Source organism: Mustelus asterias, chromosome 2 (genome assembly GCF_964213995.1).
Source record: "Mustelus asterias chromosome 2, sMusAst1.hap1.1, whole genome shotgun sequence".
Lineage (NCBI taxonomy): Eukaryota > Metazoa > Chordata > Chondrichthyes > Carcharhiniformes > Triakidae > Mustelus > Mustelus asterias.
In genome coordinates this window covers 59,522,332-59,547,911 of record NC_135802.1, presented here as the reverse complement: position 1 = coordinate 59,547,911, position 25,580 = coordinate 59,522,332, and the positions used below count along the sequence as shown (strand labels likewise).

The window sequence follows — 25,580 nt, the reverse complement described above, 5'->3', positions numbered from 1 at the left end:
TCGCAGTATTTTGCTTTAGTAACTCAGATTGTCCTTTTCTGTACGGCTCAAGGATTAAATGTTTAACTGCCTGAACCTGCAGGTGAGCCAACATCGACTATTTATTTTGTAATAATTAAGATTCTGTCTGGAATATTGAGTTGCAGTCATGTTAATATTGTTGTTAGTGCTGCCTGGTTATCCACCTGTAGACATACAATTGGCATTGGTTCCAAATCTAAAATTCTAATCAGACTTGTCCCAGCTCTCATTTCAGAGTGCACAATTCTTCAAGAAATTCTAGTAAACGGTCAGAGTGATTAGAAAAAACTAAGAGGTTATTTGGAATGCATGACTCAGTAGCAGGAATGCCACTAGTAAAATCTGACAGTCCTGGACATACTTCCAACAAACTATCAGGGGAGCCAATATAAAGGACTTTTTACCAACAACATAGGATTTGATTCTTGCGCCACCTGAAGTGGATTCAGAAGCGGCCTCCCTGCCCTACCTGTGGAGGGAGTTATGGCGTTGTAGGTTGGACCTATCTTCGGACAGAGAACACAAGTCGTCGTCGTCTTTCCATTTCAGATCATAGCCAATGCTTTTACCTTTTTCAGGCAATGTCAATGATTCGGTCATTCTCATTTACAGCTTCTCTACACGTACCTTTTGTTCTAAGAAAGGTTATTGATCTGAAACACTAATTCCATTTCCCAAGTTGCTGCCTGATCTCTGGATATTTCCAGAATTTTCTGGTTTTATTTTGCATCTTTTGTTTTTCTCCTCATCCTATTACCAGCCCCTTTAGCCTTCCACCATCATCCCTTCTGTCATTTAATCATTCCTGTCTCCCAACTCATTACATATCTTCCCATCATTGCTATCACATATCTCCCTATCATTCTATCCCCACCTCCACCCCACTCACCCGTCAGACATTCACTTACCTCCCTATGTACCTCCTTAAATCACAAATACTACATCACTAATGATTTTCATTCTGATGAAAGATCGGCCTGAAACATCAACTACATTTCCCTGCTTCATATGCTGTGTAATTGCATATTTCCAGTCTTTTATTTTGAGTGGTCTAGTAGTCACAGTATTTTTCTTTCAGCGGGCAATAAAAATATATTTAAATATTTTGCTCACTGGATCAGAGTTGAAATATATTCAAATTCTATGACTCACTAATGAAGTGAGGAGTATCATTTATCAAGGCTGCACACATCTGTTTGAGAAATATGAGGAAGCAGTTTGAGTCTATTCTAACTAAATTTCAGTTCTCAAATGTAAATGTACCATCTAGAAAATATCAAAACAAATGAGTTGAGTAGTTAAATCATTAAAAATAGCTCACTCATTTTTGAGATTATTCGTTCTCGATAATGTGGTGATGATGTTACCGTGATTCTGAACCTGAGTGTATGATCTAGAGAATGGGAGTTTAAACTCAGCATGGCAATTTGGAATTTGAATTCTGCAAATTTTAAAAAGGTTGTTGGATTGTTGTAAAAACACAACTAGTTTACTGCTGTCTTTGATCAAAGGAAACTTGTAGTGTCACACATAAACATGCCTGATTCTTTACTGCCCTCACTCTAGCAAGTGATTCAGTTGCATCAAACCATTCAGAGCAGTGTTAGAAGATGGCATCTTCTCAATGCAACAGAAAATGGACAATAAATGCCAGCTAGTGATGTCCACATCTGTGAATTAATTTTTTAAAAAATCACTGAGTAATTTCCAAAGTTTCAATTAGCAGCAATATATAGAATAACTATTTTACTTCCCGTTGCTATTTCCAGATTCTGAAGAGTTAAAATGGAACTTCTTGTCTCTGTTGCTCAGATCATAGTTATATTTATGTAACTGGGACAAGGCAGTGCCCCATCTTACCACTGAAAACATTTCACATACAATGCCTTTGACTCACTCATTTTTTTTAAAAACAAGCAAAAAACCTTTTTTACAAGGCCAGAAGCACTAGGTAGGGTATACATATTACATTTAGGATTAACTAGCAATGTAGTGAATACTTTTTATAATGGTTGATCTGTCCTGAACTCTTAATTATATACAATGTTAAAAAATTAGATTAACATTCTCCCTGTTAATGATATCTTCATTCAACCCAATTTTCATCACTCCAATTCTATTAGAATGCCTACTTAAGGCATTCTTAAGTGCAAGAAAAATAGCACTCCTTCAAGCACTCATACCCAAACACTGCAGTAACTACAACAGTGGTGATATATAATTCAATAAAGTATGATTCAAATTTTTGGTAATATGATCACCACTATTTACATGGAATATTTTAGAGTGACTCATTGTTATTGCTAACCCAAGGAAAGAAAAGAAAGGTTATCTTACTTCCAGCAAAATAAAAGAAAATGAGAAAATTACAATTTAGGAGCTAACAATAAAATAAACATTGCACAACCTAAACACAGTCTGTAAGACCATCTACAAGCCTACATTTTTTTAACATGTTTGGTCAGCGATTTGGCTGATGGGTTATTCATCCAAGCCTTTTTAAGTACATCATTTTGCTGTGATTTCACCTTTACCTTTGTGCTTATTTTTTACTACTGGCACAAAAGTTCTGTGACTCTGTTTTTTCATGATGAAAAATAGTTAAAAGTCAAACAAAAGATAGCAAGGCAATCCCTTTATCATACAAAGAAGCTGGGTGGAAATCTACATTGTGAAGAGGACAGAGAGAGACTGCAAAGAGATACAGAAGTTTAACTGAGTGGACAGCAAGATGGCAGATGGAGCGTAAAGTGGGGAAGTACGAAGTTGTTTACTTTGGTCATAGGAAAAGAAAAGCAGAATGTTTTTTGAAAGATGTGAAACTTGTAATGTTAATGTTGAGAGAAACTTGGGTTTACTCATACAAAGAATGTAGAAAGTTAGCATGCAGGCACAGCAAGCAATTAGGAAGGCAAATGGCATGTTGGCCTTTATTGCAAGAGGATTGGAGTACAGGAATAATTAAGTCCTACTCCAATTGTACAGGGCTATGATGAGACCACACCTGGAGCAGGGTGCAGTTTCGGCCTCCATACTGAAGATGATATTTGCATTGGAGGCGGTAGGAAAAATTCACGAGATTGGTTTCTGAATGAGGAGGCTGACCTAATGATGAGAGGCTGAGTAAATTAGACCTATATTCTCTGGAGTTTAGCAAAATGAGAGATGATCTCTCTTTTGGCTAAGATCAAGTGTAGTATCGATGTCACGTACAAGAACTGCCCTCTCAGGCTGATTAATGTGTATGCCTCTGCCGTCAAGACCAAGCGGCTGGCACTTTTTGAACAGCTGCCACTGCTGCTCACCACCTCCAGGCCAATCATTCTGGGTGGGGATTTTAACTGCATTATAGACAAAGCCGGCCGATCCAGCAGGGCTGAAAACAAACTGAGCGCTACGTCCAGAGCCCTGCTGGAAACAGTCAAAGATGCCAAGCTGCTCGACGTCTTCAGCAACCCAGCAGACGGAGGGCAGCGTAGATACACGTGGTCGCGGCCAGACGGGTCTGTCCGCTCCAGGATCGACTTCATGTTTGTATCCCGCGCGCTCACAGTCAGGTCCACCGACATCAAGCCGGTGTTCTTTTCTGACCACTGCCTCCTGCTGGCCGACTGTCAGCTAGTGGAAAACCAGAAAGTGGGCAGGGGGTCCTGGAAGCTAAATGTAGAACTGTTGACCCCAGAAAACCTCGAGGAACTCAAAAGGGTTTACCACGGTTGGAGAACCGTGAAAACCTTCTTTGAGTCTCCATCGCTCTGGTGGGAAACCATTCAGGGCAACATCAAGAGGTTCTTCATCCGCAAAGGGGTTCAGAAGGCCAGGGAGAGACGGGGAAAATGTCCAGACTCCAGAAAAGCATGCAGGAGCTACTCCAACTGCAGTCGATGGGGGTTGATGTCAAGGAGGATCTCCGGGAGGTGAAGAGCCAGCAAACCTCGCTCTTTGCCTCGGAGGCCTCCAAGGTTATCTTCCGGTCCAGGGTCCGCTCTGTGGAGCAGGACGAAACGTGCTCGCGTTTCTTCTTCCAGAAGGTGTGTGATCAGCAACCTGAAGGAAGAAGATGGCTTTGTAAGGTCATCGCAGTCTGACATTCTGAGGATCTGCAAATCCTTCTATGCCGGACTGTATGACCTGAAGCCAACAGACAGCACGGCCTCCCAGTCTTTCCTGTTGTCTAGCACGCAAGTCTTAGACGACAGCGAGCGGGAGAGCCTGGACAGACCGGTATCTCTGGATGAGCTGACAAAGGCTGTCGAGTTCTTTCAGAAGGGTAAAACTCTCGGAAGCGACGGCTTATCGGCTGAGCTTTACTCGGCATTGTGGGACTTGACGGGCCCGGACCTCCTGGAAGTATAGGAGAGTATGCTTCTGGAAGGCAGCATGTCAGAATCCATGAGGAAAGGCATCTACAAGCAGAAGGGGGAAAGGGAAGAAATTAGAAATTGGCGATCCATTTCACTATTGAACGTGGACTATAAAATTCTGGCCAAGGTCATCGCCAACCGGGTCAAGTCTGCTCTGGGGTCAGTGATCCATCCTGATCAAACCTGTGCTGTACCCGGCAGGAAGATCTCTGATAGCCTCGCGCTACTCAGGGATATGATCGCCTACATGCAGGACAGGCAGGTGGATACCTGCCTCATCAGCCGAGATGTGGAGATGCCGGCGTTGGACTGGGGTAAACACAGTAAGAAGTTTAACAACACCAGGTTAAAGTCCAACAGGTTTATTTGGTAGCAAAAGCCACACAAGCTTTCGGAGCTCCAAGCCCCTTCTTCAGGTGAGTGGGAATTCTGTTCACAAACAGGGCATATAAAGACACAGACTCAATTTACATGAATAATGGTTGGAATGCGAATACTTACAGCTAATCAAGTCTTTAAGAAACAAAACAACGTGAGTGGAGAGAGCATCAAGACAGCCTAAAAAGATGTGTATTGTCTCCAGACAAGACAGCCAGTGAAACTCTGCAGGTCCAGGCAACTGTGGGGGATTACAGGTAGTGTGACATGAACCCAATATCCCGGTTGAGGCTGTCCTCGTGTGTGCGGAACTTGGTTATCAGTTTCTGCTCAGCGACTATGCGCCGTCGTGTGTCGTGAAGGCCGCCTTGGAGAACGCTTACCCGAATATCAGAGGCCGAATGCCCGTGACCGCTGAAGTGCCCCCCAACAGGAAGAGAACAGTCTTGCCTGGTGAGATCAGCCGAGACCAGGTGAAGGCATTTGACAGAATATCGCACAGCTACATGATGGATGTGCTCTCCAAAATGGGCTTTGGGGAGGGAATCTGCAATTGGATCCAACTGCTCTACACAGACATCGGTAGCGCAGTTTCAATCAACGGGTGGGAATCAGATAGGTTTCGGATCAGGTCTGGAGTCAGGCAGGGCTGCCCTCTCTCCTCCGTCATTTTTGTGTGTTGCATTGAACCCTTTGCCGAGGCCCTCAGATGCGACCCAGGCATCAAAGGGGTCACAATCCCAGGCAGCGGAGGCACGCAGGTCAAAGCCTCCCTGTACATGGATGACTTGGCTGCCTTCTGCTCGGACCCCTCGTCTGTTCGCAGGCTCCTCCAAGTCTGTGAGCAGTTTGAGCTGGCCTCGGGAGCCAAAGTCAACCGGGGTAAGAGCGAGGCCATGTTCTTTGGGAACTGAGCTGACAGATCCTTTGTCCCCTTCACCGACAGGGCAGACTACCTTAAGGTGCTGGGGATATAGTTTGGAGCGGCAGGGGCATGTGCCAAAAACTGGGAAGAACGCATCGCCAAAGCCAGGCAAAAATTGGGCTTGTGGGAGCAACGCTCCCTCTCTATCACCGGAAAAAACCTGATCATCTGGTGCGAGGTACTGTTTGTGTTGTTGTACGTGGTGCAGGTGAGGCCTATCCCCAAATCCTGTGCAGCAGCAGTGACCTAGGCCATCTTCAAATTTATCTGGAGATCAAAGATGGATCGTGTCCGAAGGGAAGCGATGTACAAATCTCCAGAGAACGGAGGGAAAAACGTTCCCAATGCCACCCTGATCCTGATGGCCACCTTTGTGTGCGGCTGCATCAAGCTGTGTGTAGATCCTCGGTACACTAACAGCAAGTGCCACTACCTTTTGAGGTTCTACCTGTCCCAAGTGTTGCGGAGGATGGGTCTGGCCACATTGCCGCGGAACGCTCCACGTAGTTGGACCGTACCGCAGCACCTCTCCTTCGTGGAGAACGTTTTCCGCAAACACACCTTTGACCACATGGCGATCAAGCAGTGGTCAGCACGTAATGTCCTTGAGGCCTTGAGAGAAAAGGAGATGGCGAATCCTGTCGGATGGTTCCCTGAGCAGACTGTCAGTGTCATCTGGCAGAATGCCTCATCACCAGAACTCACAAACAAGCACCAAGACCTGGCTTGGCTGGTGGTGAGAAGGGCACTCCCCGTCAGATCCTTTATGCACGCTCGAGGTCTCAACATCACCACACGCTGCCCTCGAAGCGGTTGCGGGGGCGATGAGACGGTCGCACACCTCCTTGTGGAATGTGCCTTTGCAAAGAAGGTCTGGAGTGAGATGCAGTGGTACTTGTCGAGGTTCGTCCCGAGCAGCTCGGTGACGCAGGACTCTGTGCTCTACTGGCTGTTTCTGGGGACGCACACCGAGACAAATATCAACTGCTGCTGGAGGGTCATCAACTCGGTGAAGGACGCACTTTGGTCCGCCCGAAACTTGCTGATCTTCCAGTTGAAAGATTTGTCATCGACCGAGTGTTGCAGACTGGCACATTCCAAGGTCCAGGACTACGTACTGAGGGACGCGCTCAAGCTTGGGGCAGCCGCCGCCAAGGCACAATGGGGAAAGGCCACCGTGTAAAGCCGTTCAACTGAGGCAGACCGAGGGCCCAGTAACTGCAGAATACCCTCGGCCTGCGTAACTGTGTGCCAATCTGAAAAATAACAGCACACAGTAAAATCTGATTTATATAGTTTTAAGTAATGAAATGTAATGAATGTAATGTTGTGTAAATAAGCATAGTATTGTACTGTAAAAATGATTCCTTTTTGCACTTTGTAATTTTTGGATCTGTCGTTTTGCAATGAAAGTGTAGTATTGACATGCTGTACTTGGTTGAAGTCAGAAGGTTACATTGTGGCTTCAATTGAAGCAATTTTTAAAAGCGGCACCTCGGCCTTTTGGCTAAGATGCAAATGAAATCAAGCCTTGGAGGAGGTGCAATGCCTGCTCCAATCAGCTTGGATCATGTAGATCAAGCCCAAGACCGGAGGTGAGAGCCCTGTCTTGTCAGCTAGGATCGGGAATGTCTCACTTGATGAGACTCTGAATTGGACTTGATTGGACTGAATTGGATATATAAACAAAAAAAATGAGAGATGATCTCACTGAAACATATAATTATTTTGAAGGAGCTTGACAGAGTAGACACCAAGAAGTTATTTCTGCTGGCTGGGGAATATACAACATGGGGATAAGGGGTCAATTATTTCAGACCAAGATCAGGAGAAAGTTCATCACTCAAATGGGTGTGAATCTTTGGAATTTCCTAACCAGAGGGCTGTGGATGCGCCATCGTTACCTATATTTATGGCTGGGCTAGACAGATTATTGGTTCCTTAGGGAATTAAAAGATAATGGGGAGCAGGTGAGAAAATGGAGTTGAAGCCCAAGATCAAACATGATCGTATTGAATGGCAGGAGGCCTGACAGGCCGAGTGGTCTAATCCAGCTTGCCTTTCTTCAGTTCTTGTGTTTCTATTATAAAATTGGACTACCATTTTGAAGTCATGACTTTGAACCCAGTTTCAACTGATATTTGAATTTCAGCTGATATTAATTGACAAGAATTACTAAATCTCTCAATTTCTGAAGAAGTCATATAGACTCGAAAAGTTAACACTGATGCTGCCAGATCTGCTGCGTTCTCAGCACTTTTTGTTTTTATTTACCAAATCTCTTTCAGATTCAAGGTGAAATTGCTTGCAGGGGGGAGAATTCTATCTTTTTATGAGCTCATGCGTGCAAGGACTGAGGGTGAATAGACAGAGGGCGTTACCATCAGACCTGATTGTGAAGATGATCTCTTTACACTGATACTAAGGGGAGTTTAAGGCCAGTCAGAGGCCAGGAATGGAATGGAGACAGACATGGACTTCCCCTGGATTGAGCCCACCCCAAGGCATTTTCCCAGGGGAGGCAGCAAGGCTACCCACCTGCAAGTGGCAATGGATAACCAATTCAACCCAATAATGGCCATTTTTAGGTCAATTTTTGGAGGTCAACTGGGATCTTCCAATCAGCCTCAGGTTTCCAGATATGGCAAGGGACAGTTTAGCTGCCTGGTGGTAGGCTCCTGAAAGCAGATGTGGGGCCAAAATTCTAGTCAGGATTAGAAGTCCTCCCTAGCTGACTGGGTGCAGCAGCAGCTCTCATACCTCAGCAGGGTTGAAAATACAACAGCAAACCAGTATGATAAAGAAAAATGACCGAGTTCAGGGATTGCAGGCTCTGTGCTAATATGCGAAAAATGGTTTTCACATCTTGTGATTTTCTAACTTTAGGACCTGTATTTTTATTTTAGTGCATCTTTTGTAATTAAAACTAACTAGGGTGTGCTAAAACCTCAAAGAAATGCACAACTTTGTATTATTACCCAAGGTACTAGAATACAATACAATTTACAATTTATTAACTTTTACCTTTGCTGAGCTGTACAGGCATGCTTTCAGATTTCATCATTCGCTGTTGCTGATGTTGTTGGGTGTGTTCCCCTATGGCTTTGTGCGTGGATGGGTGGGGTGCAGGATTGCTGCTGTAGTTTGTCCCAATGTTTTGAAAACTGCTGGTACCACCTAAAATAGCTGGATTTATCAGTTTCCGTCCAAGGTTCATTAAGCTACTGGACACTTTATTGATGTTGAGAGGAGCAACCTTTGGCCCAGCACTGAAAACAATCAAATATTTAAGAATTATTTTATATTTATAGAAAATGTATTTATATATCTTAGCACCAATAATCAATTTAACAATTACACGTCTGTGAATGAAAGATATAAACTAATGATGTTCACAACATGCAAATAACAAAACTACTCTTTGAACAAAAGCACTTTCTTAAAACATGATACAAATTCAAGGTGATCATACATTGAATTAATCAGGAGTGTAGAAACTATTTATTAATATGGTGGTTGATTAAAATGGGGAATTCTGCCTCAAATCATTGCTAAAATGAAGCCCATAACATTCCCTTAAAAGGGAATGAGATGGTAGCTTAAGAAAGGTATATTGATATTGGAAAAATTGATTGTGGGAAGTAAAGTAACTTTTAAGTTAAGGAAAGAGAATGGATAAATGGACAATAAAAGATGGTGGTACAGTTACTGGACTAGCAATCCAGAGACCCAGGCTAATGCCCTGGAAATATGGATTCAAATACTATGACAGCAGTTGGTGGAATTTAAATTCAATTAACAAAATTTGGAACTGAAAGCTAGTCTTACCGACTGTCCTAAGAGTTCATCGAGTTTAGTAATGTGCTTTAGGGAAGTAAATCTACCACCTTACCTGGTTTGTCCTACATATGACTCCAGATTCACAGTAATATGATTGACTCTAGCAAGCCTTTCAATTCAAGGGCGATCAAGGATGGGCAATAAATGCTGGTCTTGCCAGCGACACCCACACCCCATGAAATAATAATACAAAATACTGGAGAAAAGAATGATGGCAAGTACAGGTACATGTTACTGTCAAATTAGTTTTTTCTATTATTTCAATGAAAATTTGAATTCATCTACAATAAATGGGTTAACATGTCTTAAGATAGCAGTGCGGAATTTGATAGCAATGTATCAAACTTGATGTACTCTGATATTGAACTTAAATGCTCACAGAGTATATTCGGGACAGGTTTTTAGTATAATATCAGGGAGCAGGCAGGGTTGTGTATGATATAGGATTAATTAAATATCTTATAGTAAAGCACCTCTAGGCAAGAGTGATCACAACATGGCAAATTTTATATCCAGTTTCAGGATGAGAAATTTGGGTCTGAAACTACCGTTTTAAATTTCAATAAAAGCAATTGCAAGAGTAAGACGACAACTGGTTGAGGTGGAATTGGAAAATAGATTAAAAGGCAAGACCATTGAGAATCAACAGCAGGCATTTAAGGAGATGTTTTGTAACTCTCAACAAAGAAAATTTCTATTTTGAAAGAAACGCTATGAGTGAAGGATGCACCATCTGTGGCTAGCTAAGGAAATTAAGGTGGTTTCAAATTGAAAGGCATACAACTCTATGGAAATTAGTGGTAGGCCAGAAAATTCAGAAAATGTTAGAAACCAGCAAATGATGAGGATAGTACTGTGGCAGGGGTTAGTACTTCTGCCTCACAGCACCAGGGGCATGAGTTTGATTCAAGCCTTGGGTCACTGTCTGTGTGGAGTTTGCACATTCTCCCTTTGTCTGCATATGGATTTCCTTTGGGTGCTCCGGTTTCCTCCAACAGTCTAAAAGGTTAATGGATTGGCCATGCTAAATTGCCCCTTAATGTCCCAAGATGTATAGGTTAAGGGGATTAGCAGAATAAAGATGTGGGGTTACAGGGATATGGCAGGAGGTGGGGCTGGGTAAGATGCTCTGTCGGAGGGTCAGTACAGGCTGAATGGCCTCCTTCTGCACTGTAGGGATTCTATGATGAAAACAATAAAGAGGGACATCAATCATTGGGAAAATGTTGAGTCAATTATAAAGGATGTAACAGCAAAGCATTTAGAAATATATAATATAATCAAGCAGAATGAGCAAGACTTCATAAAGTGGAAAGAAGGCCTGACAAATTTATCAGAATTCTTTGAGGTGGTAATGGGCAGGGTAGATAAAGGGGAACCAATGGATGTAATATACTTGGATTTCCAAAGAGCGTTTGATAATGTACCGCACAAAAGGCTACTCAAGATAAGAGCCCATGGTTTTAGGAGTAATACATTAACATAGATAGAGGATTGGTTAATTAATATAAGACAGAGAGTTGGGGTAAGAGGGGCATTTTCAAGATGGCAAACTGTAACTAGTGGAGTGCCACAGGGATCAGTGCTATATATCAATGACTTGGACGAGGGATGTGAATGTACTATTGTCAAGTTTGCGGATGACACAAAAATAGCTCGGAAGGCAAATTGTGGGGATAATACAGAGTATACAGAGGGATGTAGACAGGTTAAGTCAGTCAGTGGGAAAATACTTGGCAAATAGAATATAATGTAGGAAAATGTGAACTAATGCACTTAGCTTGGAAGAATAAAAGAGCTGAATATTACTTAAATGGAGAAAGACTGCAGAAAGCTGCAGCACACAGGGATTTGGAGGTTCTTGTGCATAAATCACAAAAAGCTAGCATGCAAGCTTAGCAGGCAATAGGGAAGGCAAATGGAATGTTGGCCTTTGTTTCTACGGGAATGGAGTACAAAAATAAATCTATACAAGGCACTATTTTAGACCACACTTGGAATACTATGAACAGTTTTGGTCCCCCTAAGGAAAGATTGGAGGTAGTCCAGAAACAGTTCACTAAGTTGACCCCAGGTCTGGAGGGATTTCCTTATGAGGAAAGGTTGAGTTGATTGGGCCTGTATGCATTACAGTTCAGAAGATTGAGACGTATACGATCCTCAGAGGTTTGACAGGGTAGATGCTGAGAGGTTGTTTCCCCTTGTGGGAGAGTCTAGGACCAGAGGGTATAATCTCAGAGTAGACATTGCCCATTTAATACAGAGTTGAAGAGTAACTTCTCTCAAAGGGTAGTAAATTTGTGGAATTCTTTACTGCAAGGGGCTGTTGAGGCTGGGTCATTAAGTATGTTCAAAGCTGAGAATCACAGATTTTTAATCAGTAATGGAACAGAGGATAATGGGTGAAAGGAGGAAAAGGGGAAGCAGATGTTGGACATTACAGGGATGTACTGCTGAGGTTGCATAAGGCTCTGTTCAGGCCCCATTTGGAATATTGTGAGCAGTTTTGGGCCCCATACCCAAAGAAGGATGTGCTGGCCTTGGAGGGGGTCAAGAGGAGGTTCACAAGAATGATCTCAGGAATGAAGGGTTTGTCATATGAGGAGCAGTTGTGCAGTCTGGATCAATTGAGCTCAGAAGGATGAGGGAGGATCTAATTGAAACTTACAGAATACTGAGAGGCCTAGATAGAGTGGACGTGGAGAGGATGTTTCCACCAGTGGGAGAGACTAGAACTTGAGGGCACAATCTCACAGTGAAGGGACGCTCCTTTAAAACTGAGATGCAGAGGAATTTCTTCAACCAGAGGGTGGTGAATCTGTGGAACTCATTGCTACAGAGGGCTGTGGAAGCCAGGTCATTGAGTGTCTTTAAGACCGAGATAGATAGGTTCTTGAGGGGATCAAGGGTTACAGGGCGAAGGCAGGAGAATAGGGATGAGAGTATCAGTCACGATTGAATGGCTGGGCAGACTCGATGGGCCAAATGGCGTATTTCTGCTTCTATATCTTATTATTATATCAAAAACATTAGTTAAAAACTCTAGTATATGATTATCATCTCTGCTATTTACTAAAAGGATTTAAAAATCTTCAGTTTGGTCTGAGAGGGGCAAGCTGTTAGCTGCAAGGAGGCATCCAAAGAGCACAATCAGCCAGGGCTAGTTCCCACACAGGACTTCACAAGTGTTAGATCTCAAGGTCTGTAAAAACAATGTGGGGTTGTTCTACCATCTACTCTGACAGCCAAATCGTCTAGAGATAACTTAGGGAGGCGACGCTATAGACTTCATTAAGCACCAGTAAAACTGGACAAGGAAATGAAATTGCTGTCCACAAGCCAGACACAAATTATGTTAAAGCCAATTGTAGCAGGTAATAAATTAGAATAGATAACATGTACGAGTCCTTACACTGATTGGATATTATAATCAAGTAGATATGCACATGCTGTAATTGGTCAATTATACTCGCACTCTAGGCATGATGTAAACCTAATCGATAATCATGATTGGATGTGCAACTCCTGTGCAAATGTACATCTTTTGAATGGTATATGCTAATTTATTGTAGCTAGATCTTAACTATAACTGTCTGTATCATTCATATTGAATCAGCACTCTCCCTGGTGAACCACGAGTTGGCGCACGAGGGCCAGCCCATTCTATAGTTCAATTAAAGGTCTTGTTTGAAACTCCAAGTGCAGAATGTTCCGGTCGCATCGCCCCAAAACTGGAAAATCCCACCCGAGGTCAACAGTCCTTTACATGGTCCAAAATTCCACTCCCCCCACCCCCCTCCCAAAAGAGGCTTAGTCTGGTTTTCTCAAGAGTGAGAGTGTGAAGTACACTACAGCTGAATAGCTGTATCTTTCTCCCTAACAATGGGGATAAGGTGGGAAAGTGGAGTTGAGGATTATCATATCTGATCAGCCATGATATCATTGAATGGTGAAGCAGACTTAAATGGGCCAAATGGCCTATTTCTGCTCCTACATCTTATGGTTTTATGACCTGGAGGTAGAACAGCAAAGAAAATTTGTAATTACTTTAAAATGAATGTTGAATCTGTAATTGTCTTTAAAAATATTTTAAAAGGACTTCTAAGAGTTTGCATCAATTGTATGTCAGGGGAATTTATAATGGGGAATAGAGAAATGGCAGAGAAACTGATTGATTAGTTTGTTAGATTGACTGTCTTCATTGAGGGAGATGCATGAAATCTCCCAGAATTAGAGATCCAAAAGACTAGGGAGAATGAGAGGAATTAAAGGAAATCAGCATTAATAAGAAGGTTCTATTGGAAAAATTAATGAGGCTGAAGGTTGATAAGTCCCAGGACATGATACTCTACAAGCCAGAGTGTTGAAAAAGGTTGCTATGGAGATAGTAGATACATTGGTCTTCCAAAATTCTATGAATTCTGAACAGTTCCTGCAGATTGGAAAGTAGCAAATGTCACCCACTAATTAAGATTGGAGGAAAAGAGAGAAGATGGAATTACAGACCTGTTGCTTTACATCAGTAGTAAGGGAAATGCTACAATCTATTATAAAGGATGTGACTAATGAATACTTGGACATTAATGATCTGATTGAAGGGCCATTTGGTAAACTTGGTTTATGGTTCACCCCAGGGATTGTAACATTGCCAAGAAGTAGCAGAAAATTGACATGTAGGTATCACAATCAATCGAGAAAGCAAAATAGTAATCTTTTTTGTAAGGGGGATGGAATACAAGAGTAAGGAAGTCTTGTTGAAATTTTATAGTGCTTTGGAGAGACCACACCTGGCACTTTAAGTTCTGGTTTCCTAATGTAAAGAAGGATAGAGGGGATGTAATTATGATTCAATAGATTGATTCCAGGGATGAGAAGGCTGCCCTAAGAAGAAGGATGGAGTAGAATGGGCTTATGTTCTCTGGAGTGAGAGATGAAATTGAAATGTATAAAACTCATAGCAGGCTCGAAATAATGGATGCCAAGGGTCTATTCCCCTTGCCAGAGAGTTTTAAGATCAGGGGTCATAGCCTCAGAATGAAAGGTTTGGCTGTTTAGTACTGAGGTGAGGAGAAATTCCTTCACTGAAGAGGTTCTAAATCTTCGGATTTCTCGACCCTCAAGGAATGTGAACAACCATTTAAATATAGTCAAGTCAAGCATTCAATAGATTTTGGACAATAAGGGAAAAGGAGTTGATGTAAAAGCTCAGTCATGATCTCATTTAATGGCAAAGCCAGCTCGAAGATTGTGTGTCCAACTACTATTCTTTATGGTTTGGCAATTTATATGACTGAAAGATAAATATTTTGTGAAAGAAAACTTAGTAGGAATAACAAAAATAATACTGTATCTACATTTAAATCTTACCGTGTCTTATTTACAATTTCTGCACCACGAGCCATGTAATAATCTAGATTCTGCTGGAACTGGTAATTCACAGGTCTTGGGTTGTTCTAGGAAGAATAAAAAAGTGAAACAAATTTTTAAGCTTTACAGAAAAATGTGGTACATTATTTCATATTCTAAAATGAGAGCTCCAAAGTTTGTCATCAAGAATCTGACATTATCTCAATTGTTGTGTTAATCTAATTAGGTCAAACCTATTTTATTCTCAGCTGTTCCCCTTGGTTGAAGAGTGAGTCACGAGGGGAAATGGGTTCAAGGTGAGGGGCAGGAGGCTTAGGGGGGGATGTGAGGAAAAACCTCTTTATCCAGAGTGTAGTGACAGTCTGGAATGCGCTGCCTGGAAGGGTGGTAGAAACGAGTTGCCTCACATCCTTTAAAAGGTATCTGGATGAGCACTTGGTACATCATAACATTCAGGGCTATGGGCCAAGTGCTGGCAGATGGGATTAGGTGGGAGTTCCGGTGTTTCTAATGCATCGGTGCTGACTTGATGGACCGAAGGACCTCTTCTGCGCTGTATGGTTCTATACTTATATTACAAGATAGTTGATGAATTAAGAAACCTGCATGAAACATCGAAGCTCATTTGATTGGGTACGCATCACGTCATCACGATGCTGGGTCAATAGAATTTCTTCTTCATTATATTGCTCAGTAAGTCTGCATAATTTCTGCCAAGCAACATCTTGATTTTAAAATTCTCATCCTTGTTTTCAATGGTCCTCCATGGCCTTGCTCCTCCCTATCTCTGTAAACTCCTCCAACTCCACAATCTTTCAAGATACCTCCTTGAATTCTGGCCTCTTGTGCATTCTCAACCATAATTGTTTCACCATTGGTGACCATGTCTTCAATTGCCTTGGCTCCAGGCTCTGGGATTCCCTTCCTACATCCTCTGCACATCCCTTTCCTCCTTTAAATCACTTCTTAAAACCTAACTCTTTGACCAAGCTTTTGGTCATATTATCAAGAAAACCCGTCAGGAAAACCCAAGAAATTGTAATATTTTTCTGCTGGTAAAATTCTTGTCATATTGGGTTATGGGAGAGTGTTAATTAAAGCAGGGAACAGAGCGATTGTGTGAATCTAAACTGTGGGTTTGATATAGTAATGGGTTTAGTTGGACTTCAAATAGATGCTTACTTAAGGTAATTGAGTAAGGATGGTTATAGAACATGAGTGGATTTGAATTGGTTGTGGTGATTCAAAGGAGAATATGTGCAAGGTGTGGGAGAAAGTTGTCACAGGTAAAGTATTGGCAGAGTGAGTTTACTTTTAAATTCTAGAAGCTAAAGTAAAGAGATGAAATTGATCAATTCTGGGTGAGACAAAGGATGGATCAAAGGGAAAGAACATATTTAAGGAAATATTGAAACCTATGAAGGTTTCTGTTTTAGCACTCAAAAGGCAGCAGGAATTGCAAATCAAACTCCCAATTACCTGTGTGAATAAATCCAGATCTGAAAAGTTAACTGGTATTAGCCAGAGAGGGTACCTCATGAGAAAATTAAAGGCACTGTGTTGTAAAAATTATAGTACTTTTATAGATTTTAAAATCTAAGGTGTTGCGGAACAGATGGGGAAGGTTAGATCTGAAGGTAAATAAATTAAGATTGTTTGGAACTGTTTTATAGCGTTGGTACTGTGTGAAGCTATTATCATAATCTAAGTTATCTTTTTCCCTATTTCTTAGTAAACGTTTATTCTACAATGACATCATCACAAGTAGCTGGAGGCATCATTTATGGATTTCAAAACCTTTCCTCATACTGCACAAATTGCAAACACAAACATGAGGGCAGTTGTTTCAAGTTTCCCTTCCGAGAATTGAACAGCTCAGCATTTACCAAGATAAAAGCAAAATACTGCGAATGCTTGGAATCTGAAACAAAACCAGAAAATGCTGGAAAAATCTCAACAGGTGAGATTTTCCAGTATTTTCTGTTTTAGCTCGGCATTTGCCATCAGCTGTGCCCTTAACAGTATGACCTAATGTCTCCTTTATATAACCTGATATGATACTTTGCTTGGATAATGTTCCTGCGAAGGGCCTTGAGACTTTCGTTACATTAAAGACACAGGGCAAGATTTTCTGGTCCTGCCAGCTGCAATAATCGTTATGGGCGGGACAGAAAATTTGGCAGATCATTTAAAGATCCATTGACCTCGGGTGGGAATTTCTGGTCTTGGGGAGCATGTGGCTGGAAAATCCCACCCACTATGTAAATATACACTGTTGCTGTTGATATCAGATAGTTACCCTTATAACCACTTTAAAAAGTTTGAAGCTGGTTCAAATGTCTGTTTTCCTGAAGCAGTCCTAGCCCATAAAATTATCCACAGATCCAGGTTGGGATGGCAAGATTCTGCCGACTGTGCTCATTTTGAGAGGTTCATGTGCACAGATCATTAGGCTCAGTCATCTATGGTCATATCAATCCATTAGCCATTTAGCTGATCTTCAATGACAGACAGTTAACTGAAGTATGAACCACTTTTCTTTCTTTCTGTTACAATTGCTTTAAACTTGATCAATTAATCTGATACATAAGACTTGTGATCAGCAGTGAAATAAAGCCACACTCAATATAGTGCAGTAGTTAATTGAAGACAGAAATGATCAGTACACAACTGAAGCCAATTAAAAAGATCAAGAGCATTACATCAATAAAGAATGGCTAATTTCTTGGGAAACACACACCTCTGTGAGAATGCCCTACCTCAGTCAATAATCATTAATGATCTGCTTGCCCATGCAAATTCATGAGAGATTTTATGTTTGGACGTATGTTAATGTGTTTATGTGAAAACCTCAGTGTAACTGTGTCAGAGAGCAGTGCCCAGAACATTCCGCGGATTGCACAACTAGGAGAAAATCCATGCGGGCTCTTTTCAAAAACATCGGGGATGATCTTGATTGTCATTACATAGATGACAATCGTCAGAAATCTAGCTGAAAAGATATCCCATTTAGACATTGGCATGAAAAATCTGTATGGACTGAACCAACAGTATAAATGTTGGTTGTTATATTAATCTCTTTGAAACAACCCATAACTTTAAATTATTTATAATATTACAAAATGTTACTTCCAGTTTGTTTAGTATGACCCATCACATTACTGCTAGGAGCACTAACGGATTTGGAGTTCAGACTACTCCACAATCATCAGTGGTTCCTCCAAATAGAGTTAATGCTCTTCTCCAGGATGTCACTTACCCAGCCAGCTTTTCCTACTCTGTTATATTTGATTTGATTTATTATTGTCATATGTATTAACATACAGTGAAAAGTATTGTTTCTTGTGCACAGACAAAACATACCGTTCATAGGGAAGGAAACAAGAGACTGCAGAATGTAGTGTTACAGTCATAGCTAGGGTGCAGAGAAAGATCAACTTAATGCAAGGTAAGTCCATTCAAAAGTCTGACAGCAGCAGGGAAGGAACTGTTCTTGAGTCGGTCGGTACGTGACCCCAGACTTTTGTATCTTTTTCCCGACAGAAGAAGGTGGAAGAGAGTATGTCCGGGTGCGTGGGGTCCTTAATTATGCTGGCTGCTTTGCCGAGGCAGCGGTAAGTGTAGACAGAGTCAATGGATGGGAGACTGGTTTGTGTGATGGATTGGGCTACATTCACAACCTTTTGTAGTTCCTTGCGGTCTTGGGCAGAGCAGGAGTCATACCAAGCTGTGATACAACCAGAAAGAATGCTTTCTATGGTGCATCTGTAAAAGTTGGTGAGAGTTGTAACTGACATGCCAAATTTCCTTAGTCTTCTGAGAAAGTGGTGGGCTTTCTTAACAATAGTGTTGGCATGGGGGGACCAGGATAGGTTGTTGGTAATCTGGACACCTAACAACTTGAAGCTCTCGACCCCTTCTACTTCATCCCCATTGATGTAGACAGGGGCATGTTCTCCTCTATGCTTCCTGAAGTCGATGACAATCTCCTTCGTTTTGTTGACATTGAGGGAGAGATTATTGTTGCCACACCAGTATATGTTTTACTGGGCCAGTGATGTAGAAAAATCTGAAAGATTTAAATACACAGTACTGGTTGGGCATGTTGCTGCTCTGTGATCCTCAATTTATTATTTTTATGCTACAGGCACTGATTATCTCAAAACTTGTCTTCCCCTTCTCCCTTGCAATTTGTTAAACAAGACTTAACTTGGAGAAAACTGTTTCATGCACTGAAATTGCAGATAGTTTTACTAAACAGCATCTAACGCAATTGTGCTAACAGAAACGGAAGTTGAAATTTCCTCTTAAAAGAAATGTAGCACATGTAGACATGCAAACTCAATTTAATTTGTGCAAATGTCACTTCGTTTGGGTTTTTCCTGAGAGGCATGTTTGAAATTCAATTTATTTCTCATTAGGGAGTTTCTTTCATAGAAAGTTAACTTTGCTCAGAAAGCCAAGCAAACATTTTTGATGTCTCCAAAGATTAATAGTTTTAGGTGATGTAAGTGCATACCTTCAGTCAGGTAGAATAATTCATTTCTGAAACTAATTACAAGTCAGTATCATTACAGGGTTAGAGGGCATAATGAAATGCAAATAGTTATTTTAATTGTTTAGCGATATTGCAGCTTTGAAATTATTTATTGGGGAATATGTATAACTTAGTTCATAGAATCATACAGCACAGGAGGAAGCTGTTCAGCTCATTGTGCCTGTGCAGCACGTTGAAAGAACAATCCAATTTGCTCTTTCTCCATAGCCCTGCAATCTTTCACCTACAAATATATATTTCAAATCTCTTTTGAATTTGTATCCACTACTGTTTTGGGCAGTACATTCTAAACCGTAACAACGCATTGCATCAAAAAAGATCTTCTCATCTCACCTCTGACCTTTTTTTGCCAATTACCTTATATTTGAGTCTTATGATGACTGACCCTTCTGTTGGTGAAAACATTCTACTCATTTACTCTATCATTATCCTTTATGATTTTAAATATCTCTGTTGCATCTCCCTTTCATCTCTATTTTAAGGAGAACGATCCGAGCTTCTTTAGTCTCTCCAGATAATTGAATTCCCTCATCCTGTTAACATTGTAATAAATTGCCTCTTTACCCTCTTCAAGGCCTTGATATCCTTCCAAGCGTATTGTGCCCTGAGCTGGACACACTATTCCATCTGAGGCCTAACCAATGATTTACAAAGATCTAACATAACTTTAATTGTTAACTTATGATATTCATAATGCACAATTACCAGATGTGATATGACCACCACAAGTTTATCAGCAGTTTATTTTAGTAAAAGTAATTAAATATTCGAAAAACAATAGGCATTTGAAATAACTCACTAGAATGCAGTGCAAAACAGTCTGCTAATACGAAGGGGGATTATCCAGACAACTGTTTAATGGAATGAAAAAGGTGTTCCTAGACCAAAGCAATGTGCATTTCCTTGCCTAAAGTGCACATCAATATTGTATTTTCTGTGCATTTTCTTATATACATTTGCTGCAACTAAAGTAAATGAGCCTTTATGTGACTGTCCTGGTTATCACTTCGCCTTCAACAGTGTTAATGACTCACTGCATGTTGTTTCTAGAGATTGAGTATTTAAATTATGTTGGTATCTGTAGCTAGCTCACAGCGTGTGCCTAAATATTCTACATCAGATATTGTTCAAAAGTGACTGATCAAAAAACAATTATCATTTGCATGGATGCATTTCAAATGGAGTTTGAAAGATTCAAAACAGTTGCCATTAGCAGTCTCTTCCCTGGTTTAAAAGGATATTAAATGAAATCACCCTGAATCAATCTGCTACTGTAGATAGTTACAAAGTTGTCCATTAGAAATAATAACTGACGGCATTAAATATGACTTCCACCGATTGTCCAGCATCACAAAAGCAGATTATCTGATCATTATCACAATGCTGTTTGTGGGAGTTTGCTGTACATAAATTGGTTACCATATGTCGTAGATTATAACAGTTATTACAATTCAACTGTACTTCATTGGCTGTAAAGTGATTTGAGAGCATTTTGAGGTTGTGAATGGTGCTATAGAAATGCAAGTCTTTTACTTCTACCCAGGACTACAGCTCATGGCTTCTGCTGCACTTTAGGGCTGATACACAATTAGTGCTTTGTTGATAATATCTTTATCGCCTTCCATGCATCTATCATTACAGCACATATAACTGTTCATAGAAATCATAGAAACCCTACAGTGCAGAAGGAGGCCATTCGGCCTATCAAGTCTGCACCGACCACAATCCCACCCAGGCCCTACCCCCACATATTTACCCACTAATACCTCTAACCTACACATCTCAGGACTCTAAGGGGCAATTTTTAACCTGGCCAATCAACCTAACCCGCACATCTTTGGACTGTGGGAGGAAACCGGAGCACCCGGAGGAAACCCACGCAGACACGAGGAGAATGTGCAAACTCCACACAGACAGTGACCCGAGCCGGGAACCGAACCCGGGACCCTGGAGCTGTGAAGCAGCAGTGCTAACCACTGTGCTACCGTGCCGCCCCGTGTTCTTTGTAATGTACCAGGGGAATAACATAACTGTAGAAATATTTAAAAAGTTAAAGAAATAATGACTAGATTCTCTTAGAACAACTGTTTCCCTGGCTCAGTTTTCTGTCAAATGATCACACTTCCAGTCTGTGTGCAACAGCCAGCGTGGCTTCAAAGCAAACCTTATATTCTTGAGGAGCTGCAACACTGTCACCCTCTCTGCTACAGCCCACTTCCAATACCATTATCCTCCATCCCACTCCTGTTGCTCTCTCCCCTGACCTCCAAGATCTGCCACTCTCTGGAGAAAAGCAAATTACTGTGGATGCTAGAATCTGAAACAAAAACAGAAAATGATGGAAAATCTCAGCAGTTCTGACAGACCTGCAGGGAGAGAACAGAGCTAATGTTTCAAGCCTGGATGACTCTTTGTCAGAGCTAAAGAAAACTGCAAATAGGTATACTGTTGTGGCGGTTGGGGGGAGAGGAGTGGGGTTTGAAGCAATAGGGGATGAATAGAGGGCCACCAAAAGGTGTAGGCTGTGGAGACATTGACAAATATGTCATGGACAAAGAGACAAAGGGAATGTAAATTGTGGTGATCATGGCCAAGAAGGGGTTGTTAATGGCATATTAGAGATCAGAATGTGTTTAATGGCAGGACAAAGATACCGCAGAGTGATAATGGGTAACCTGGAACAGCAAAAAGTCTCACAACACAGGTTGAAGTCCAACAGATTTATTTGGAATCACAAACTCACGAGCTTTCAGAGCGCTGCTCCTTCATCAGACGAGTGGAAAGGTGGGTTCACAAACACGGCATATATAGACAGAGACACAATTGCAAGATAATGGTTGGAATGCGAGTCTGGAATATTAATATTAATTCTGGAAGACTGTAACATGCCTAACTGGAAGATGGTGTGATGTTCCTCCAGTTTGCGTTGGACTGACACCCTCTCCATGCCCTGAGCTCCAGTCTCCCGACTAACCTCTAGTACCAAGCTGCTTTGCCCCACCCACAAGTCCTACATTCTTACACCATCCCACTGATTTCTAATTTCCTGACTCCCAAAATTTATCTCGCTCATTGATGTGTACAATTTAAAATCAGTAGTCTTCTTGGGCTGTTAAAAGCATTGCCAGGGGACTTGTGTTCCAATCCATAATAGATGGCACAGCTGGGTAAGACTGTCCTGCAGGCTGTGCTTGACACCCCTAATGAAGAACATTTCACTTCAATGCACGATTGGTGGTTGTTATTGAAACCAAATTCTTTTGTATTTGGTACATGCTTTACTCATGAGTAGTTGTCCTCGAAAGCCTGAATAGCAACTGTTGGAATTATAATCAAAGTCAACATACAAACATTAAACACAACAGAAAATGGAATTGCTAGGTGTTAATGGTAATTACAAAAATCTCGGCATAACCTATCCACAAGTCATACCAAAATATATTTTCCCATTGTTTTTGCATTTATCAAGGCAAGAAGTACGAGCATTAATATTTAAAAATGTCATGGGATGTGGGCGTCACTGGCAAGAGCAGCATTTCTTGCCCTTCCCTAATTGCTCTTGAACTGAGTGGCTTGCTCGGCCATTTCAGAGGGCAGTTAAGAGTCAACCGCATTGCAGTGAGCCTGGAGTCACATATAGATCAGACTGAGTCTGAAGAGCAGATTTTCTTCTCTAAAGGACATTAGTGAACCAGATGGAATTTTACAACAATCGATGATAACTTCATGGTCGTCATTACTAAGACTTTCACTAGCTTTCACTTCCAGGTTTTATTAATTGAATTTAAATTCCACCAGCTGCTGTGGTGGCAATTGAACCCACGTCCCCAGAACCTTAGCCTGGATTACTGGTCCTGTGAAACTACCACTATCTGCCCCAAATATGAAACATATTAATTAAACATGCTGATTAAATGCACACAGTCCTAAAAATTAGTTTGTGCTACACATATGCTGTGAACCTAATCCTTTGTCAAGTCACCAGTCAGAAACTTTAACTCAGTTTTTCTCTCCACTGATGCTGCCAAATCTACTGTGTATTTCCAGCATTCTGTTTGCACGTCAGATTACCAGATTCTTCAGAATTTTGTTCTTGTAATTTTTAGGCTGTTACATGCAAGTCTTGGATGTTAAAAATTATCCTTCTAAAAAACATGTGCGCTTAAATGTAATTGAAATGACATGCACATATCCAGTTGTCACAATTCTTTAGTTAAAGTTGAACCACCCTACATTAACATTTATGTGAATTTGCCAATGAAAACAGATTGTGTGTTACAATCCCAAAGCAGAACCCCACATTTTTTTTGCACTCCCAGCCAAGATCTGCAATTTGGTTAGGATCCGGTTAAAGACTTGTAATTTTTGTTAAAGTAGATGTTAGGAGTGGGGTCTGGTACATACAGGGTTAATGTGGGAGTACATACCACCCTCACAGTGATGTAAGACAGAGATGTGCAAAGACTTAGGATGGTGTCAGCTCCTGACCACTACCCTCTACTATATGAAGGTATATAGTAATGAGTTGTCAATGAAGACTTGCTGTTCAGATATTCAAGACCACAAAGTCTACTTTATGGTGTCCGAAGCAGGATTCTCCATGGCAACGGAGTCTGGATCAACAACTCTTATCCTCACCAGAACACAGAAAAACTAAGAAAAAGGAAGCCTCAATGGTTTCTGAACTGAAACAAACTCCTAACTGAAGCCACAGATGTGAAAAACATTCACCAGGAAAAAAGATGAGCCTAGAAGCATAAAGGTAGAAGTTCTATTTCCGCATAAGACTCCATGAAATTTCTTGAAAGTCCAGGTTCAGCATGCAGAGCTCACAATCTGCAAGGATGAGCGACCCGAGGCGGTCTGTGTAGAGTTTGCACATTTTCCCCGTGTCTGTGTGGGTTTCCTCCAGGTGCTCTGGTTTCCTCCCACGCTCCAAAGGTGTGCCAGTTAGATTGATTGGCCATGCTAAATTGCCCTTCGTGTCAGGAGGATTAGCTGGGGTTACGGGGATAGGACCTAGGTGGACTGTTGTTAGTGCAGCTGGATGGGCCGAATGGCTTCCTTCTGCACTGTAGGAATTCTATGATTCCATGATTATTTTTTCTAATGTGATTCATCTTTGACTTTAATTTGCAATATTGAGGGTAAACTCTCTTATCCCAGGTTCAAGAAGCAAAGATGATTTCCTGAGAAAGTAGGAGATGCTTTACTGAAATGTGCTGTCTAAGGTAGGGAGCAGTAATAGTTACTTTGAGGGGCCTACTGGTGAATTACTGAACAGGGGAGAATTGAGAAGCACTGTTCTGCCACAGATTGGGAATGAATGAAAAGGTCAAATGAAAACCTGAATAGCTAAACATGGGCAGGTTGGTGCGCCAGCTGGGTCTGGGGAAGAATTATGGTCTATCAAGGGAAAACTCACTTATCTCAAACCTGACCAGTAAAAGTTAAATGGGCCTGATGATAGGGAAAGTGTGACATATTCTTGCTTTCATGGAGGATTTGTAGTTGGTTCAATCAAGGTGATTGGATTACATCAGTGTGTTCATTTATTTCTTGTAAAATACAGCAGTTTATTGGTCTATGCTGCACAGAATGTTTCAGGTTGCTTGTGAAAGAATTGGAGAAGCACACATCACAGCAGATGAACGACACAATAACCAGTTCAGTTTCTGGGACTGTCCTGTCATTACGCCTTGTGTTACGCTAGTGTATAATTAGATATTGAACAGTATGGGCAAGCTCCTGATCACAAGACACTTGAACTGATGACTTGAATGATTAGCGTGAGAAATATCTGAGATCGACCTGAACCTGTAACAAGTTACACTAAAATTGCAACTTAAATGGTTTTCCATTACTCTTAATAAGGAACTGCAACTCTATTTGTTTTCCCACCACTTGTGAGTGGCACTGCTATCACTGTAACCTACTGTCTGCAAGTTACATCTACCCTAAGCCCCTCTTCCCAGTAAAGATAAAAGATGCTTTTACTTTTCTATATGATTGATTGCTTTTTAAAATTCCTTCTGCTGGTCTTGTCTGTTCCTATCTGAGAATATTGTCCTTGATGTCACCAAACCAGAAATATATGAATAGCCACACTGCCATTAGAACTCCCGGA

At 41.3% G+C, this 25,580-nt stretch overlaps 1 protein-coding gene across 7 annotated transcripts in view; it reads right to left on the bottom strand.

Annotated features, from left to right (window-relative positions):
- The window catches only part of tbc1d5 (TBC1 domain family, member 5), a 494,311-nt gene that overhangs the window by 74,703 nt on the left and 394,028 nt on the right, over positions 1–25,580 (bottom strand). For all 7 annotated transcript variants that reach the window (XM_078235915.1, XM_078235905.1, XM_078235953.1 and 4 more), the window contains 2 exons: positions 14,896–14,981; positions 8,713–8,957 (listed from right to left, as the gene is read on the bottom strand). In XM_078235915.1, coding sequence (XP_078092041.1) covers positions 8,713–8,957; positions 14,896–14,981 — 331 coding nt within the window. The remainder of the gene's footprint in view (positions 1–8,712; positions 8,958–14,895; positions 14,982–25,580) is intronic.